Source organism: Cherax quadricarinatus, chromosome 40, assembly GCF_038502225.1.
Source record: "Cherax quadricarinatus isolate ZL_2023a chromosome 40, ASM3850222v1, whole genome shotgun sequence".
In the NCBI taxonomy this organism is placed as follows: domain Eukaryota; kingdom Metazoa; phylum Arthropoda; class Malacostraca; order Decapoda; family Parastacidae; genus Cherax; species Cherax quadricarinatus.
This window is the reverse complement of record NC_091331.1, coordinates 17,457,472-17,476,829: the sequence shown is the minus strand read 5'-3', so window position 1 is coordinate 17,476,829 and position 19,358 is coordinate 17,457,472. Positions and strand designations below refer to the sequence as shown.

The following is a 19,358-nucleotide window of genomic DNA, read 5'->3' as shown; positions in this document are numbered from 1 at the left end:
AAGAGCCACTGGAAAAATCAAGGGAGAAAATGACCACATACAGACAGGAACCAGAGTCACAGAGGGAGAGGCAATGGGAGGAGGAAAGGGCAAAATCAGTTATTATCCATGGGCTTCGGGAGAGAGAGGAAAGGACACACACTGAAAGACAGCAGGAAGAAAGAAAGAAGATTGAGAAAATCATCACGGAAATAGGGGGAGAAGACATGGATGAGATTGTAAATTTTCAGAGAATAGGGGGGTACTTGAAGGGGAGAAACCGACCGATCAAGCTGATTCTCAGGACAGAAGCAGTGCGGAACAGGATCCTCCAAGAGAAACCACGGTTGAAAAGCTCGGAAGAGTACAAGAAGGTGTTCCTAGACAGAGACAGAACACGAACAGAGAGACAGCAGCTGAGGGAGAGGACAAAAAAGCGAAAGGAGCTAGGAAAGGAGACAAGGATGGAACCAGCAGAGGTCAGTCAGAGCAGAACAGAGCAGCTAGGGCAAGCACGCACACAACTATCCTCAGAACCCCACAACCTATCACACCATCCCAACACACAATACAATCCATACCCACAGCTTCCACCCAACCCCCAACCATAGAATCCCACAGTATGCTACCAGGTCTCCCACCCCCACAGGCCCCCCAAACCACAGTGTTGGAAAGGAAACTGAAGGTATGGTACACAAACGCTGATGGAATAACAAACAAGTGGGAGGAGTGGCACGAAAGAGTCAAAGAGGCATCACCAGACATCATAGCTCTCACAGAAACCAAGCTTACAGGTATGATAACAGATGCCATCTTTCCAGCGGGATACCAGATCCTGAGAAAAGACAGAAGGAACAGAGGGGGTGGAGGAGTGGCATTGCTGATCAAACACCGATGGAATTTTGATGAGCTGGAGAGAGGAGACAGCGGAGAAGAAAGTGATTACATAGTGGGAATGCTTCACTCTGGTGGTCCCAAGGTGATAATTGCAGTGATGTATAACTGTGGATATAACAGGACTAAGGCGTCTGAGACCGCGTGGTGAGACACACGTGGTCGTGGGTGGTTGGGCCTATGGGTTGAACGGCGTAAGCCTCACTGAGAACAGCCACACTGCCGCGAAGATATTCTAAGCTGGCTAGCTTAAAATACACCCATGAAATACCACAACACCACAGGGATGAAAAAAGAGCACTCAGGATGGCTTGGAGCTTGAATCACAAGCGATGAAGACTACTCACGTGGCTTGCTTGAGTACTGGGGTAAGACACCTGGGTTAGTTGCTAGCTGGCTTATCTTAACCCTTCACACAGAATAGCTTGATAACTTCACACGATGAGCACAGCAGGGGTGGAAAGCTGGCTTCGCAGGCAAAAGAACTGGATGAAATAGACTAGGCTCGACTGGGCTCCCTCACCACAGACTGAATCGAATCGAATCGAGGACGACGAGAGCTGTCGTAAGATGGGAAGGAAGAAGGATATGGAAGGATGGAAATAACTGGAAAAGGATGGGGAGGAGGGGAAGAGGAGGAATCAAGGCAAGTGGCCCAACCACTTTGGGACATGTGATACAAAAGTACTGGAGACGTAGATAGAGAGGCTTGACTGATGTCATTGCTTGGCTCACTAGGAGAGGATGGTGAAGACAGCGGTAGGAGCTGGGAGTGTCAGAAGACAGCAAGCAGGATGAGTTGGTTATGGTCTTAAACCGTTTATCAGTGCGGTAAATTGTTTTCGAGAGAGTTGTATCACACTTATGGGAGAGCTGTAGTAGTATTCGTTGGTTTGGAGTTGGTGGAGTATCTGGTTGTAGGTAGGGAATGGTCTTTCTTCGCTTTGGTACGATACAGTGTTGTCTTGGAGATGTTGGATGAGTTCTAGGCGAGTCATGCTTGCAGGGTACAGCCTCGTGGTGTAGAATATGAGTCCTTTGTGTTTAACCCATGGTGTTCCAGGTAATCGACGTGAGCTAAGTAGAGAAGGCGGTGGTGGAGTAGAGGAAGGTGGTGTTGCTTCGTTTTCAACTTCAGTAGACGAATTAGAAGATGTTTCTGGTGGTAAAGCTTCTGATTGGTTGGATTCAGTGAGAGGTGGTGGCGGTGGAGGCTTCTCATTGGTCGTTGTTGGATTGACGTCACTAGTTGGTGGTGTTGATGGAACTTCTGCAGAAGAGTTGGCGATTAAATTTTTGGTGAATTTGAGAATTTCTTCAGAAGGTGGAGATGCTGGAAATGTAAATGAAGGCATGTTATTTAATGCAAATAACTCGTTGATGGTAGAGTTAAATGATCCAGGTACAGCCATGTTTTGCATATGAGCGTATAGTAGACAGTAGTGAATCTTCCTTACGTCACATGTTGGAGGAGTGATGGTAGTGGTGGTGGTGGAGGCGGGCTGAGTAGATGCTTGAAGTAATTTTGTAGTGTCTGCTTGTATTTTTGCAATTGCTGCATACGTTGGAGTGTTGCTAGTAGGTTTTTTCTTTGCTGCATCTTGTGTTTTCTTCATAATATCCTTTCTTGTAGGACATTTTGCTGCCAGTGTATGGTGATCATTACTCTTGCAGTTTAAGCACGCTGGTTGTGTTGGAGCAGCAGCGGTGCAGGAACTGAAGGTGTGTCCCTCACTACCACATGTAGTGCAGAACTTCTTGTCTTTTACTGGACATGCATTGGTGGTGTGATGGTATGAATAACAGTTCCAGCAATGTTGGATGTAGTGATATCTCTCTGCTTCAATGTAGGTAGGGCTGATGTAGTAGTAGTAGACAGCAAGACCTTCGTTCAGTGCAGTGGCAGCCATGTTCACGTTGGTGAAGGTGACCTTTATCATGGACGTTGCATTTGGGATTTTTGTAATGCTGTCAACAGTAGTCCAAGTATTTTGCGTCTCGATGGATGACTTGAGTTCAGCAGGTGTTTGAGACGTCAGAATCTTGTCCAGTTTTTTTAGGAATACTGATTTCCTTGCCCTGAGGGCAGGAGATGACGTAGTAAGAGTAGTGATGGCTTCTGTAGTGAGTAGCTTCTCTGCTTCAGCATCATCGTGACACACAACAATGAATGCTTCTTTCAGTGACAATATGGTGTTGAATTTTACTTCCAGTGCTCCCTGAACAACAGTTGCAAGAGCAATCTTCGTTGAATCATCAACGGTACCATTTCTTGGTTTGATCTTTACACGATTTGCGTAGCTCATCGTGTAAGTCAAGGCGATGACAATGCTGGTAAAGATTCCCCTCCCCAACGGGGATCGTAGGGAGACAGAGTAAGTAAGGAGAGCTGCTATGACCTGCCTGGGCGAGAGTCAAGAGCAGAATCACAGACTGGAAGCTGGCTTATTTTGTAAACTCGGGTCAACCCCTCGGGAGTGATGCAAATAAGCAGATAAACACTAATACAAAGAGACTGTCCAGTGAATGGTGTAGAAGCTGGTAGGAGCTTGGGCGGGAGAACTGGCTGAGATAGCTGGCTGGCGTAGGTCGGCCTACTGGCGACACGAAATGGCCGTCTTGCTGGTCGAAAGAAATCTCCGTACATCGGCGTAATTATCAATTTTATGCCCACACCGCTGTCACCATTTGTCGTAGGGGTTCTTAAATGGAGATATCGAGGGTTGAAGGTAGACACACTTGTTGGATGGTAACGATATATATTGTCAGACTGTGATGAGAGAAATGGAGCCCAGCCTCTGCCTGTCTTAGCCTGGATGTCTATGCCGACTGAGACCGGGGCAGAGGTACGACCGTACACATGCGCATCCCGTGATGTCACACAAAGTCACAGGCCTAAAAGGGATCTCCTATCTAAAGCACATGGATGATACTATATGCTATGCTATATAACACAGGGATCAGCAACTATGCTGACACACACACACACACACACACACACACACACACACACACACACACACACACACACACACACACACACACACACACACACACACACACACACACACACACACTCACATGTATACATGCACAGGGATGCTTACATGCATGCGCACACACTCATGCACATGTGCACACACACATGCACGTGCACACACAACACTCCAAGTGTCTAATTGACATTTTTCTATGATAGAATGGTAACTTCTCTCACACAATAAATGACAATTTCAGAATTTGTTGCTACATCTTCTTTGTTACTCTCTATGAGCACTAACTTTTTTTAAGTCATGTATAAATTTTGTCACTGAAACACTGTCTTCATATTTGTTTCAGGACCATACTAAGTTTGTACAGTCAGTCCGTTACTCACCCAACGGGGAGAAGTTTGCCACTGGTGGATTTGATGGCAAGATCTTTGTTTACAATGGTACTAATGCAGAACTGGAGAAGGAACTTGGTAGTCCAGCCCATAAAGGTGGAATATATGCTGTAAGTTAGGGTTTTATGCAAAAATCTGTTGGTTTAGAAATAAAATGTTTGTGAATTGTTTAGGGAGGGGGTAAACTAAGTTTTGTGGGCGAGGGGCTTGGACTTCCAGCAAGCGTGCGTGAGCGTGTTAGATAGGAGTGAATGGAGACGAATGGTATTTGGAACCTGATGAGCTGTTGGAGTGTGAGCAGGGTAATATTTAATGAAGGGATTCAGGGAAACCGGTTATTTTTTATAGCTGGACTTGAGTCCTGGAAATGGGAAGTACAATGCCTGCACTTCAAAGGAGGGGTTTGGGATATTGGCAGTTTGGAGGGATATGTTGTGTATCTTTATACATGTATGCTTCTAAACTGTTGTGTTCTGGGCACCTCTGCAAAAACAGTGATTATGTAGGTGTGGGGTGAAAGTGTTGAATGATGATGAAAGTATTTTCTTTTGGGGGATTTTCTTTCTTTTTGGGTCACCCCACCTTGGTGGGGTGACCTCATTGCAGATTATTGTAATAGGAAAAGAAGTACTGTATTGTCTTAGTTTGTGTTCTTCATGTAATGAATGGGTTGAATATTATTGAAAGAGCAAATAATGGAGGAGTTGGGTGTGAAAAGTGTTTAAATCTGGGATGCATGAAAAAAGTAGGAATTGTAGGGAGTGTTTGAAAGAGGTGATGAGATAAAGGCACTCTGACACCCAGCTGGCATTTGTGAGTACATACGTTAGAATAAAAGAGTGGTTTATAGGATGTGATGTGCTCTTTTGAGTTTGAGTAAAGTAATAATTGAAGGGACTCTTGGGAAACTAGCTATTTAGACTTCAGTTTTGATTTTTGAGAACTATGGTGCATAAACTGAAGATGGGCTTGGGGAGGTTGTTGATCAGTTCATCAGCACTTAAGTATAGTGTCTATCATTATTGAGAGGTAAATAGAGAGAGAGTTTTGGTATATATTTTCTTTTGTGTCACCCTGCTTTTGAGAAGTGGCTAGTAAGTTGAACATATAATTTAAAGTTTCTATGCATTTTTTAATAACCTGTAAACGGTCCAAGCAGACCTACGTTCATATGCGTAGTGCTCCAAAAGTAGATTACGTTTTTTTTTTTACATATTTTCAAATATAACAAAAAAAAAAGTAGATCAAAGTTTTTTTACACGTTTTCAAATGTAAAAAAAAAAAAGGAACTACTTTTTTTACATACTTTCAAATGTTGAAAAAACGTATATATACGTTTGGACTGTTTATGGGTTAACAGCTGTTTCTCACCAAAGCGAGATGACCTCTTGGAGATTTCATTCACCATCACTCATTCCCTGGCTGTCTTTCTGGAATAGCATGGACATAAAAATTCCAGTGATCCACCATAATACAACATCCTTATCTTTCCATCAGAGTGCAATTAATGCAATTTCTGCCTCCACAAATCTAGTCTGGCTACCTGATTTTCTGGAATCCACTTGTAGGTGTTTCCTTGTTGATGTAAGTTCATATATAGTAATAAATAATACGGTTATTTTCTACCTTTTGACAAAGCCCAACCTAGTTTCATCTAAATAAAAATGTTGCTTTAGGTATCGTGGAGCCCTGACAGCAAGCAACTATTATCAGCTAGTGGAGACAAGTCATGTAAATTGTGGGATGTGGAATCTGGAGATGCAGTGGCTGAGTTTTCTATGGGCACTGAACTTGAAGATCAGCAGATGTCTTGCATATGGGCTGGAAACTACCTAATTTCAGTCTCATTGTCAGGGTTCATTAACTATCTTGATCCAGCAAATCCCTCCAAACCGAAGAGGATTGTTAAGGTAAAAAGTTTAGGACTTTGCCACAAATGGCAGTTCCATGTTGTAATAAAATTTATCATTAATTATACGTGATAATTTATTATTGTTTTGTATATTTATGCCTTTATATTATGTTTGTAGATTTCTTTATCTTCTCTCTTTCTTTCAACAAACCGGCCGTATCCCACCGAGGCGGGGTGGCCCAAAAGGAAAAATGAAAGTTTCTCCTTTTACATTTAGTAATATATACAGGAGAAGGGGTTACTAGCCCCTTGCTCCTGGCATTTTACTCGCTTCTTACAACATGCATGCCATATGGAGGAAGAATTCTGTTCCACTTCCCCATGGAGGTAAGAGGAAATAAACAAGAACAAGAACTAGAAAGAAAATAGAAGAAAACCTAGAGGGGTGTGTATATATATATGCTTGTATATGTATGTGTAGTGTGACCTCAGTGCAAGTAGAAGTAGCAAGACGTACCTGAAATCTTGCATGTTTATGAGACAGACAAAAGACATCAGCAATCCTACCATCGTGTAAAACAGTTACAGGCTTCCATTTTACACTCGCTTGGCAGGATGGTAGTACCTCCCTGGGCGGTTGCTGTCTACCAACCTACTACCTAGGTTAGGGTGTGTAGAAGAGAGGGAGAATACTTCCCGGTAAAAGTAGGTCTTAGACAGGGATGTGTAATGTCACCATGGTTGTTTAATATATTTATAGATGGGTTGTAAAAGAAGTAAATGCTAGGGTGTTCGGGAGAGGGGTGGGATTAAATTATGGGGAATCAAATTCAAAATGGGAATTGACACAGTTACTTTTTGCTGATGATACTGTGCTTATGGGAGATTCTAAAGAAAAATTGCAAAGGTTAGTGGATGAGTTTGAGAATGTGTGTAAAGGTAGAAAGTTGAAAGTGAACATAGAAAAGAGTAAGGTGATGAGGGTATCAAATGATTTAGATAAAGAAAAATTGGATATCAAATTGGGGAGGAGGAGTATGGAAGAAGTGAATGTTTTCAGATACTTGGGAGTTGACGTGTCGGCGGATGGATTTATGAAGGATGAGGTTAATCATAGAATTGATGAGGGAAAAAAGGTGAGTGGTGCGTTGAGGTATATGTGGAGTCAAAAAACGTTATCTATGGAGGCAAAGAAGGGAATGTATGAAAGTATAGTAGTACCAACACTCTTATATGGATGTGAAGCTTGGGTGGTAAATGCAGCAGCGAGGAGACGGTTGGAGGCAGTGGAGATGTCCTGTCTAAGGGCAATGTGTGGTGTAAATATTATGCAGAAAATTCGGAGTGTGGAAATTAGGAGAAGGTGTGGAGTTAATAAAAGCATTAGTCAGAGGGCAGAAGAGGGGTTGTTGAGGTGGTTTGGTCATTTAGAGAGAATGGATCAAAGTAGAATGACATGGAAAGCATATAAATCTATAGGGGAAGGAAAGAGGGGTAGGGGTCGTCCTCGAAAGGGTTGGAAAGAGGGGGTAAAGGAGGTTTTGTGGGTGAGGGGCTTGGACTTCCAGCAAGCGTGCATGAGCGTGTTAGATAGGAGTGAATGGAGACGAATGATACTTGGGACCTGACGATCTGTTGGAGTGTGAGCAGGGTAATATTTAGTGAAGGGATTCAGGGAAACCAGTTATTTTCATATAGTCGGACTTGAGTCCTGGAAATGGGAAGTACAATGCCTGCACTTTAAAGGAGGGGTTTGGGATATTGGCAGTTTGGAGGGATATGTTGTGTATCTCTATATGTATATGCTTCTAAACTGTTATATTCTGAGCACCTCTGCAAAAGCAGTGATAATGTGTGAGTGTGGTGAAAGTGTTGAATGATGATGAAAGTATTTTCTTTTTGGGGATTTTCTTTCTTTTTTTTTGGGTCACCCTGCCTCGGTGGGAGACGACCGACTTGTTGAAAAAAAAAAAAAAAAAAAAATCTTTATATTGTTTGTATATATCTTTATATTCTTTCTTTCAACACACTGGCTGTATCCCACCGAGGCGGGGTGGCCCAAAAGGAAAAACAAAAGTTTCTCCTTTTACATTTAGTAATATATACAGGAGAAGGGGTTACTAGCCCCTTGCTCCCGGCATTTTAGTCACCTCTTATGACACGCATGGCTTACGGAGGAAGAATTCTGTTCCACTTCCCCATAGAGATAAGAGGAAATAAACAAGAACAAGAACTAGAAAGAAAATAGCAGAAAACACAGAGGGGTGTGTGTATATATATATGCTTGTACATGTATGTGTAGTGTGACCTAAGTGTAAGTAGAAATAGCAAGACGTATGTTACACTCCAAGTATTGTAACAACTATTTCCTTCTTTTTAGAGCATAACAATTTTGGTCAGAGAGGTTAGGGTAATAATAATGATCCTCCGGAATGCTTAATTTTAATTAAGTATATTAATAATATAACAAAAGCCAGTTATAATATACGAATTATCGTATACAAGTTAAGAATACATGTTTCTTCTATAGTATCCCACAAATACACAAGGCTTTCAAAAGAGACGATTAGGAGGAGATCCTAGATATAACATATATATAAATGGAGAATACTTTAATGCATAAAGTCTTTTTTCCCAATTGGAAGCAGTCAGAATAAAACAGAATTTGTCCAGGCCGGCTAATAAACCTTGGCCAGTTACCAGAGACGAGCAGGAGTGTTCTCGTTGGCTGCTACTTCTTCACTGCTCGTCCCTCAACCATGAGCATACAGGTAAAGTGGGTCACGTGACGTGACTCACCAACACTCAGTAGAGTAGTTGAACATAAAGGGGGGGGGGGGGGGGACGGGGGGGGTATAACCATCGAACATCACGGCTAACTACACACCGGCACACCGGGCGGCAGGCAGGTTACTATAGCTCCAATTAAACTTATCATGGCCATGTTACATAAATTATAATTGTTAATAAGAAATAATCTTAATAATACAAGGACGTTCATTTCCAATTTAGCTATTAAAGGAAATGACCGCAATGTAATATTAAAGGAAGGTTAACCATAGGGGCATGACAACGTACCTGAAATCTTGCATGTTTGTGAGACAGAAAAAACTACACTACCAATCCTACCATCATGTAAAACAATTACAGGCTTTCGTTTTACACTCACTTGGCAGGACGGTAGTACCTCCCTGGGCGGTTGTTGTCTACCAACCTACTACCTAGGATCATTTGTGTATATCTCTATATTATTTGTATATATCTTTATATTATGCTTGTATATTTCTTTTAGAACTGACGGGATCATGACAGAAATGTTAAAAGCGAGAGTAATATAGTTTTGGAGTGGTTGGTATTTTTGTTTAAAAAATGTATGAAAGAGGGGAAGGTACCTAGGGATTGGCAGAGAGCATGTATAGTTCCTTTATATAAAGGTAATGGGGACAAAAGAGCTTGTAAAAATTGTAGGGGAATGAGTTTACGGAGTATACCAGGAAAAGTGTATGGTAGGATTATTATTGAAAGAATTGCTGATAAAACAGAGAGTAGGATTGAAGATGAGCAGGGAGGCTTTAGAGTGGGTAGGGGATGTGTAGATCCAGTGTTTACATTGAAGCATATAAGTGAACAGTATTTAGGTAAAGGTAGGGAAGTTTTCATTGCATTTATGGATTTAGAAAAGGCCTATGATAGTGGATAGGAGGAACAATGTAGCAGATGTTGCAAGTACAGTGGACCCCCGCATACCGGACGCATTGCATACCGTACAATCTGCATACCGGACGCTTTGATCGCAAAAATTTTGCCTCACATACCGCCCAAAAACCCGCTCAACGCCCTTCGTCCGAGACGCGTCCAATGTGCGGCCTGAGCCACGCTCACATGTTCCGCCGGTGGCATTGTTTACCAGCCAGCCTCCGCGGTAACATCCAAGCATACAATCGGAACATTTCGTATTATTACAGTGTTTTTGGTGATTTTTTCTGGAAAATAAGTGACCATCGGCCCCAAGAAAGCTTCTAGTGCCAACCCTACAGCAATAAGGGTGAGAATTACTATGGAGATGAAGAAAAAGATCATTGATAAGCATGAAAGTGGAGTGCGTGTCTCCGAGCTGGCCAGGTTGTATAATAAACCCCAATCAACCATCGCTACTATTGGTGGTACAGCTGCTGCTGCTGCTGTACCACCGTCAGCTGCTGCTGCTGCTGCTGTACCACCGTCAGCTGCTGCTGCTGCTGTAGCATCGTCTGCTGCTGCTGCTGCTGTAGCATCATCTGCTGCTGCTGTAACATCGTCAGTTGCTGCTGTAGCATCGTCTGCTGCTGCTGTAGCATCGTCTGTTGCTGCTGTAGCATCGTCTGTTGCTGCTGTACCACCGTCAGCTGCTGCTGCTGCTGTAGCATCATCTGCTGCTGCTGTAGCATCGTCTGTTGCTGCTGTAGCATCGTCTGTTGCTGCTGTACCACCGTCAGCTGCTGCTGCTGCTGCTGTACCACCGTTGTTGGTGTGGCTTATTGAGAATACCAAGAAACAATTAACCCCAGAGGATTTGCCACCCAGGATAACCCAAAAAAGTCAGTGTCATCGAAGACTGTCTAACTTATTTCCATTGGGGTCCTTAATCTTGTCTCCCAGGATGCAACCCACACCAGTCGACTAACACCCAGGTGAACAGGGAAAATGCCTGGAACTAGTGCTCATATTGGTGAATTTAGAGCCAGCAAAGGTTGGTTTGAGAGATTTAAGAATCGTAGTGGCATACACAGTGTGATAAGGCCTGTTCTGGAAGAAAATGCCAAACAGGACCTACAGTACTCAGGAGGAAAAGGCACTCCCAGGACACAGTGTCTCATCAGTCATTGATGCATCTTCAATAAAGGTAAGTGTCATTTATTCTTCATTTAGTAGAGTAGTACATGCACAATATATATTGTGCATGTAGTACTCTACTATTGTGCATGTATCCTTCTCTTTGTGTGTAGGAAAATGTATATTTCATGTGGTAAAAATTTTTTTTTCATACTTTTGGGTGTCTTGCACGGATTAATTTGATTTCCATTATTTCTTATGGGGAAAAGTCATTCGCATACCGAACATTTCGCATAACAGCCAGCCCTCTTGCACGGATTAAGGTCGCTATGCGGGGGTCCACTGTATATGGAATAGGTAGTAAGTTATTAAATGCTGTAAAGAATTTTTATGAGGATAATGAGGCTCAGGTTAGGGTGTGTAGAAGAGAGGGAGACTACTTCCCTGTAAAAGTAGGTCTTAGACAGAAATGTGTAATGTCACCATGGTTGTTTAATATATTTATAGATGGGGTTGTAAAAGAAGTAAATGCTAGGGTGTTCGGGAGAGGAGTGGGATTAAATTATGGGGAATCAAATACAAAATGGGAGTTGACACAGTTACTTTTTGCTGATGATACTGTGCTTATGGGAGATTCTAAAGAATAGTTGCAAAGGTTAGTGGACGAGTTTGGGAAGGTGTGTAAAGGTAGAAAGTTGAAAGTGAATATAGATAAGAGTAAGGTGATGAGGGCATCAAATGATTTGGGTAAAGAAAAATTGGGCATCACATTGGAGAAAGGGATTATGGAAGAAGTGAAGGTTTTCAGATATTTGGGAGTTGACTTGTCAGCAGATGGGTTTATGAAGGATGAGGTTAACCATAGAATTAATGAAGGAATAAAGGTGAGTGGTGCATTGAGGTATCTGTGGAGACAAAAAAACGTTATCCATGGAGGCAAAGAAGGTAATGTATGAGAGTACGTATAGTGGTACCAACACTTATGTGGGTGTGAAGTTTAGGTTGCAAATGCTGCAGCGAGGAGGCAGCTGCAGGCAGTGGAGATGTCCTGTCTAAGGGCAGTGTGTGGTGTAAATATTATGCAGAGAATTCGGAGTGTGGAAATTAGTAGGAGGTGTGGAATTACTAAGGGCTGAAGAGGGGTTGTTGAGGTGGTTTGGTCATTTAGAGAGAATGGATCAAAGTAAAATGACTTGGAGAGCGTATAAATCTGTAGGGGAAGAAAGGCAGGATAGGGATCATCCTCAAAAAGGTTGGAGGGAGGGGGTAAAAGAGGTTTTGTGGCCGAAGGGCTTGGACTTCCAGCAAGCACTTGTGAGCGTGTCAGATAGGAGTGAATGGAGACAAATGGTTTTTGGGACCTGACGAGCTGTTGGAGTGTGAGCAGGGTAATATTTTGTGAAGGGATCCAGGGAAACCGGTTATTTTTATATAACCGGACTTGAGTACTGGAATTGGGAAATACAATGCCTGCACTTTAACCCTTTCAGGGTTTCCGACGTACTAGTACATCTTACGCACCAGGGTTATTGACGTACTGGCACACGTAAATTCTAGCGCCTTCAAATCTAGTGAAAGCTGGTAGGCCTACATATGAAAGAATGGGTCTATGTGGTCAATGTGCACAGTATAAAATAAATCCTGCAGCACACAGTGCATAATGAGAAAAAAAAACTTTGTGTTTTTGGTTTAAAACGGCAACTTTGCACTGAATTTTCGTATGGTATTAATGGTTGTATTCTAGTTTTCCTGGTCTCATTTTATAGAGTGGAAGACATATTACAGAAATTGAGCTCATAGTAGCAGAAATGTTCGATTATTGCCAAAGCTCAAAAGTAAGCAAATCATGCTACACGTCCAAAACGCGTCAAGTGGTGAGTCTAATATTCTTTCACAAGTGCTCTGATATTATTTATACCATTTCTACACTAATGCAGCAGTCTGCATAACAGTAAATCTTACATTATTTTTTTTTTTTGTGTGAGAATAAAAATTCAAAGTGGAAAGCAAAAGAAATGTAAGATTGGCCTTGGTATGTGACTAATGAACAGAGAAAATGTTATTTTAGTGTCAGGAATGTCTGTCTTGTTTATTCTGCACCCTATTTGGAAATTGGCATCTTTTGAAATTTGTGTGAAATTGGCAAAATTGCCAATTTCTGACCACTTTATTGAATAGTTTAAATCGGTAAATGGGTGGTTTCTTGCTTCTCATTCGGTGAAAAATTGAGTTCTGCATTATAGTTGCATGATTTTTGTTGACTAATACACTGGAATTGGCTGAAAATAGGGGTCAAAGTTGGCGAGATCACCGATGCGTAAACATCGTCGAGACCGCTGACTTCGCGAGAGCATAATTCTCTAAGTTTTCCATCAAATTTCATACTTTTGGTGTTATTATGATCGGGAAAAGATTCTCTATCATTTCATAAGTTTTTTTTTCTTTTCCGAAAAATTTTCGACCCTATGAACAAATTTAGGAGAGGGCCTCTCGACCCTGAAAGGGTTAAAGGAGGGGTTTGGGATATTGGCAGTTTGGAGGGGACATCTAAACTGTTGTATCTGGGCACCTCTGCAAAGACATTGATTATGTGTGAGTGAAGTGAAATTGTTGAATGATGATGAAAGTATTTTCTTTTTGTGGATTTTCTTTTTTTTTTTTTGTCGGCTGACTTGTTGAAAAAAACAAAAATATTTCCTCTTCCTTCATTGCATCAGCTGTGTCCTACCGAAGCAGGGTGGCCCAAAAAGAAAAACAAAAGTTTCTCTTTATAAATTTAGTAATTTATATGGAGAAGGGATTACCAGCCCCGTGCTCCTGGCATTTTAGTCGCCTCTTATGACAAGCATGGCTTACGGAGGAAGAAGTCTGTTCCATTTCCCCATAATATAATATATCTATTTCTTCAAGTACATGTACAAGGTATACAAGCCTAGCTGACATCAGTGACATTCTACTACAGTATATAGAAAGCCGCTTGTTATGCAGAGCATTTCAGGCAAATTAGGTCAGTTTTGTCCCACGATGTGACCCACAGAAGTCGACTAACACCCAGGTACCCATTGTATACTGATGGGTGAACAGGGACAGCAGAAGTCTTATGGAAACATCCTAATGTTTTCGAACCCCGGACCTCAATGTGTGAGCTGAGTGCGCCAGCTATCAAGCTATGGGACATGGAGAGAAGAGGAAATAAACAAGAACAAGAACCAATAAGAAAACAAATCCAGAGGGGTGTGTGTATATATATGCTTGTACGTGCATGTGTAGTGTGACCTAAGTGTAAGTATAAGTAGCAAGATGTACCTGAAATCTTGCATGTTTATGAAACAGAAAGACACCAGCAATCCTACCATCATGTAAAACAATTACTGGCTTCCATTTTACACATACCTGGTAGGACAGTAGTATGTCTCTGGGTGATTGCTGTCTACTAAACTACTACCTATGGTTTGTGTATTTATCCTCTTTTTTTTTTTTTTTTTTTTTTTTTTTTTTTTTTTTTTTTTTTCTGGGGGGTTACCCTGCCTGCCCTGGTGGGAGACTTTGAAAAACACATAGGCTGTCTCTTACTAAGGTCGAGCCCCGAAAAAAAAAGGAAACATATTCACTGTCATCGTATTGCTACTTACACTTAGGTCACACTACACATGCATGTACACACACGCACATTTACACACCCATCTGGGTTTTCTTCTATTTTCATAATAGTTCTTGTTCTCCTTTATTTCCTCTTATCTCCTGTATAAATTGCAGGTACCATCCGACTTAAGACGGAGCTTGGTTCTGATCAACTGGTCGTAAGTCAAAATGGACGAAAGTTGAACCTTTGAAAATTGCCAACATGCTGGGTATGGCATAATGTCAAACCTTTGCTATATAAACTACCTACATAGTACTGTAATGTAATGTACAATCATTATGTATTTCATTCTGTTTATACCATAATTTACTTCTATTCATATATTTTAATCATTTATGTACCGTATATTTTGTATACATGGTAGTGAACTGTATTGTAAATTTTACATCTCATACAGTATCATATGTTACTGTTATCTTTAAGTACTGTTGACACAGTGGAATGGTAGAATACCACTGGTAGTGTCATCCTGCCAGAATGTACTATAACCTATACAATAAGTAAAGAGAAACAACTCTGCAACATGTGTAATATGCATTCGGCTGGCTGGCTGGCTAGCAGACCGGCTGGTTGGGTAGGTGGGTGGTTGGATGCCTGACTGACTGAATTTGGATCTATCTGTCTATCTATATATCTCTCTCACAGGTACACGTAAGTAAAGTTATCATACACAGTGTAAATTATCTAGGATAACCCCCAAAATCCAGACAAAGTGCTATACAGTGGATCTGTGCTCCATTGCCCTAAATTAATAATACAGTGGACCCCCGGTTAACGATTTTAATCCGTGCAAGAGGGGTAATTGTTATGCGAAATAATCGCTATGTGAATGAATTTTCCCCATAAGAAATAATGGAAATCAAATTAATCCGTGCAAGACACCCAAAAGTATGAAAAAAAAAATTTTACCACATGAAATATACATTTTCCCACACACAAAGAGAAGGATACATGCACAATAGTAGAGTAGTACATGCACAATATATATTGTGCATGTACTACTCTACTAAATGAAGAATAAATGACACTTACCTTTATTGAAGATGCAGCAATGACTGATGAGACACTGTGTCCTGGGAGTGCCTTTTCCTCCTGAGTACTGTAGGTCCTGTTTGGCATTTTCTTCCAGAACAGGCCTTATCACACTGTGTATGCCACTACGATTCTTAAATCTCTCAAACCAACCTTTGCTGGCTTTAAATTCACCAATATGAGCACTAGTTCCAGGCATTTTTCCCTGTTCACCTGGGTGTTAGTCGACTTGTGTGGGTTGCATCCTGGGAGACAAGATTAAGGACCCCAATGGAAATAAGTTAGACAGTCTTCGATGACACTGACTTTTTTGGGTTATCCTGGGTGGCAAATCCTCTGGGGTTAATTGTTTCTTGGTATTCTCAATAAGCCACACCAACAACGGTGCTACAGCAGCAGCAGCAGCTGACAGTGCAGCAGCAGCAGCAGCTGACAGTGCAGCAGCAGCAGCAGCTGTACCACCAATAGTAGCGATGGTTGATTGGGGTTTATTATACAACCTGGCCAGCTCGGAGACATGCACTCCACTTTCATACTTATCAATGATCTTTTTCTTCATCTCTATTGTAATTCTCACCCTTATTGCTGTAGGGTTGGCACTAGAAGCTTTCTTGGGGCCCATGGTCACTTATTTTCCAGAAAAAGCACCGAAAACACTGTAATAATACGAAATATTCCGATTGTATGCTTGGATGTTACCGCGGAGGCTGGCTGGTAAACAATGCCACCGGCGGAACATGTGAGCGTGGCTCAGGCCGCACATTGGACGGGTCTCGGACGAAAATCGGTAAGCGGGTTTTTAAGCGGTATGTGAGGCAAAATTTTTGCAATTAAAGTAAGCGGTATGCGAAATAATCGCTATGTGATGCCATCGTTATGCGGGGGTCCACTGTAATAATTATTATTATTATTATGTATTATTGTAATTATTATTACGTATTATTGTAATTATTATTACGTATTATTGTAATTATTATTACGTATTATTGTAATAATAATTATTATTATGTATTATTGCAATAATAATTATTACAATATTACTAATTTTTTTTTTTTTTTTTTTTTTTTCAACAAGTCGGCCGTCTCCCACCGAGGCAGGGTGACCCAAAAAAAGAAAGAAAATCCCCAAAAAGAAAATACTTTCATCATCATTCAACACTTTCACCACACTCGCACATTATCACTGTTTTTGCAGAGGTGCTCAGAATACAACAGTCTAGAAGCATACACATATAAAGATACACAACATATCCCTCCAAACTGCCAATATCTCAAACCCCTCCTTTAAAGTGCAGGCATTGTACTTCCCATTTCCAGGACTCAAGTCCGACTATATGAAAATAACTAATGTTATTACTAATGTTATTACTAATGTTAATAATAATAATAATATTATTAAACTATAATATAGTGCTTACTCATTACTTACCTTAAAATATCTGTAGTCTTAATGTAGAGTGAGAGGTGAGTCAACAAGATTAAATGAATAAACAAGGGAGAGAATGAGAGAATAGAAGGTTCGTGAGTTTTGTAAACAAACCAGTTGTTGTTGTTGCCAGCCCGGACACGAATGGTTTCTGTTCACTCTGTCAAGCCAACTGGAAAAACATCTCATATATATGTTAATTTATACGTTACATAGCGTGTTTATTATATAATTTTGAAAAAAAAAATCATAGATGGATTAAGCATAATGTCTATACAGTGGAACCTCTACTTTAGAGTTTAATCCGTTCCATGACCTTGCTCGCAACTGGATTTGCTCTTTCGCAGAGTCAATTTTCCTCGTTTAAATTAACTGAAATGGAATTAATTCGTTCAGTGGAATTCTAGGCACGAGAAAATACTTCAATAATTTCCCTAATATCAACTCTACAGCTTATTTATCTATCACAATTCATGTAATATGACATAATAAACAACGTTAATAACATAGAAACATGATATGTACACTAGAATGTGGCTAGTGGTGGTGACAGCAGCCAGTGTTGTTGGGATTTATAGGGCCACCACAGCAGCCATTCCTGCTTCTGACTGCATGTGTAGAGAACCTAGCATAACCCAAAAAAGTCAGAGTGACTTATAAGTGCTACACTCTTAATGCTTCACTTAATTGCTACACTTAATTGCTACATTCTTAATGCTACACTTTGCCACTGCTGCTTCATGTTGTCTGCCTCTGCTGCTTCATGTTGTCGGCCACTGCTACCTCATGATGTCTGCCAGTACTGCTTCATGTTGTCTGTCACTGCTGCTTCATGTTGTCTGTCACTGCTGCTTCATGTTGTCTGCCACTGCTGCTTCATGTTGTCTGTCACTGCTGCTTCATGTTGTCTGCCACTGCTACTTCATGTTGTCTGCCACTGCTGCTTCATGTTGTCTGTCACTACTGCTTCATGTTGTCTGCCACTGCTGCCTCATGTTGTCTGCCACTGCTGCCTCATGTTGTCTGCCACTGCTACCTCATGTTGTCTGTCACTGCTGCTTCATGTTGTCTGCCACTGCTACCTCATGATGTCTACCACTAATGTTGCCAAAGAATCGAGCATTTCTGCTATTTTGAGCTCAATTTCAAGGTACTTTTCATCGTGAAACCAATTAAAATCATATTTATTTTTGTAGTAGATCTTCTATCACACGAGACCAAATAAAACGAGAATACAACCATAAAAACCATATGAAAATATACTGCTAAGGGGAGGCTAATGGCTGAGAAGTGAACTCCGCTATTTATGGTCCGATTTCTTTCATTTTTGGTGTAAGTTAAGAAGCATCATACATTCCCCAAGTTTCAGTAAGATAGTCCAACAAACATCTGAGATCCAATTCCCTAGATCAAGAGCAAGAGCCCTCTCACCAGTGTCAATTAACCTCCATTGAGGCCCGCTCGCATCTGGAAGCAAAAAATCGACCGAGCAGCTGCTTGTATTTGGAAAAACTCTCACGTGGATGCAGTCGCAAGTGGAGGTTCCACTGTATTAACATTTTATATGGCATTTAATGCACCTCAGAGTGATTATTATTATTATTATTATTATTATTATTATTATTATTATTATTACACCTACCATCCGACTTACGACCTGCTCGACATACGTCCACTCGACTTACGACCATGCATCTGGCAGCTAGGCTGGGCCGGCTGATGCACACCACTGTACAATATTTGACAATACTCGTGGCAGCAATGCGTCATGCAGGCAGCATCAGTTTGAGTAATCCTGCTCGATCAGCAGCATCATACTGTATTAACTGTACTAACTGGACAGTAAATTTCACCATGGCCCCTAAGATGAAGTCTGAATCTTGCACTGGAGATTGTGGCAACAAAGGCTCTTACTCTCGGACTCTCTATTTGTTTTCACTGTTGCACGTAAACCTGTCTGTATCTGTCTGCTTGTATATCTGCGTGTGTCTGTATCTCTGTGTGTCTGTTTATCTGTCTGTCTACCAGTGTGTCTGTCTTTCTGTCTACCTGTGTGTCTGTCTTTATGTCTACCTGTGTGTCTTTCTGTCTACCTGTGTGTCTTTCTGTCTACCTGTGTGTCTTTGTCTCCCTGTGTGTCTGTCTTTATGTCTACCTGTGTGTCTACCTGTGTCTGTCTTTCTGTCTGCTTGTCTGTCTTAGAGCCACTCATTAAGAGTAATTGGTCTTGAAGACGCCATATTAATAATGATAATAACAATAATAATCACTGAGGCGCATTAAATGTATAAAACATTAATATAGACATTTTGCTTAATCCATCTATGATTTTTTT

At 41.2% G+C, this 19,358-nt stretch overlaps 1 protein-coding gene across 3 annotated transcripts in view; it reads left to right on the top strand.

Moving 5' to 3' along the window:
* Window positions 1–19,358, top strand: part of flr (actin-interacting protein 1 flr) — a gene marked incomplete at its 5' end in the record, with an annotated part of 240,820 nt that overhangs the window by 51,326 nt on the left and 170,136 nt on the right. For all 3 annotated transcript variants that reach the window (XM_070092751.1, XM_070092750.1, XM_070092749.1), the window contains 2 exon segments: window positions 4,213–4,368; window positions 5,935–6,168. In XM_070092751.1, the coding sequence (XP_069948852.1) occupies window positions 4,213–4,368; window positions 5,935–6,168 (390 nt within the window).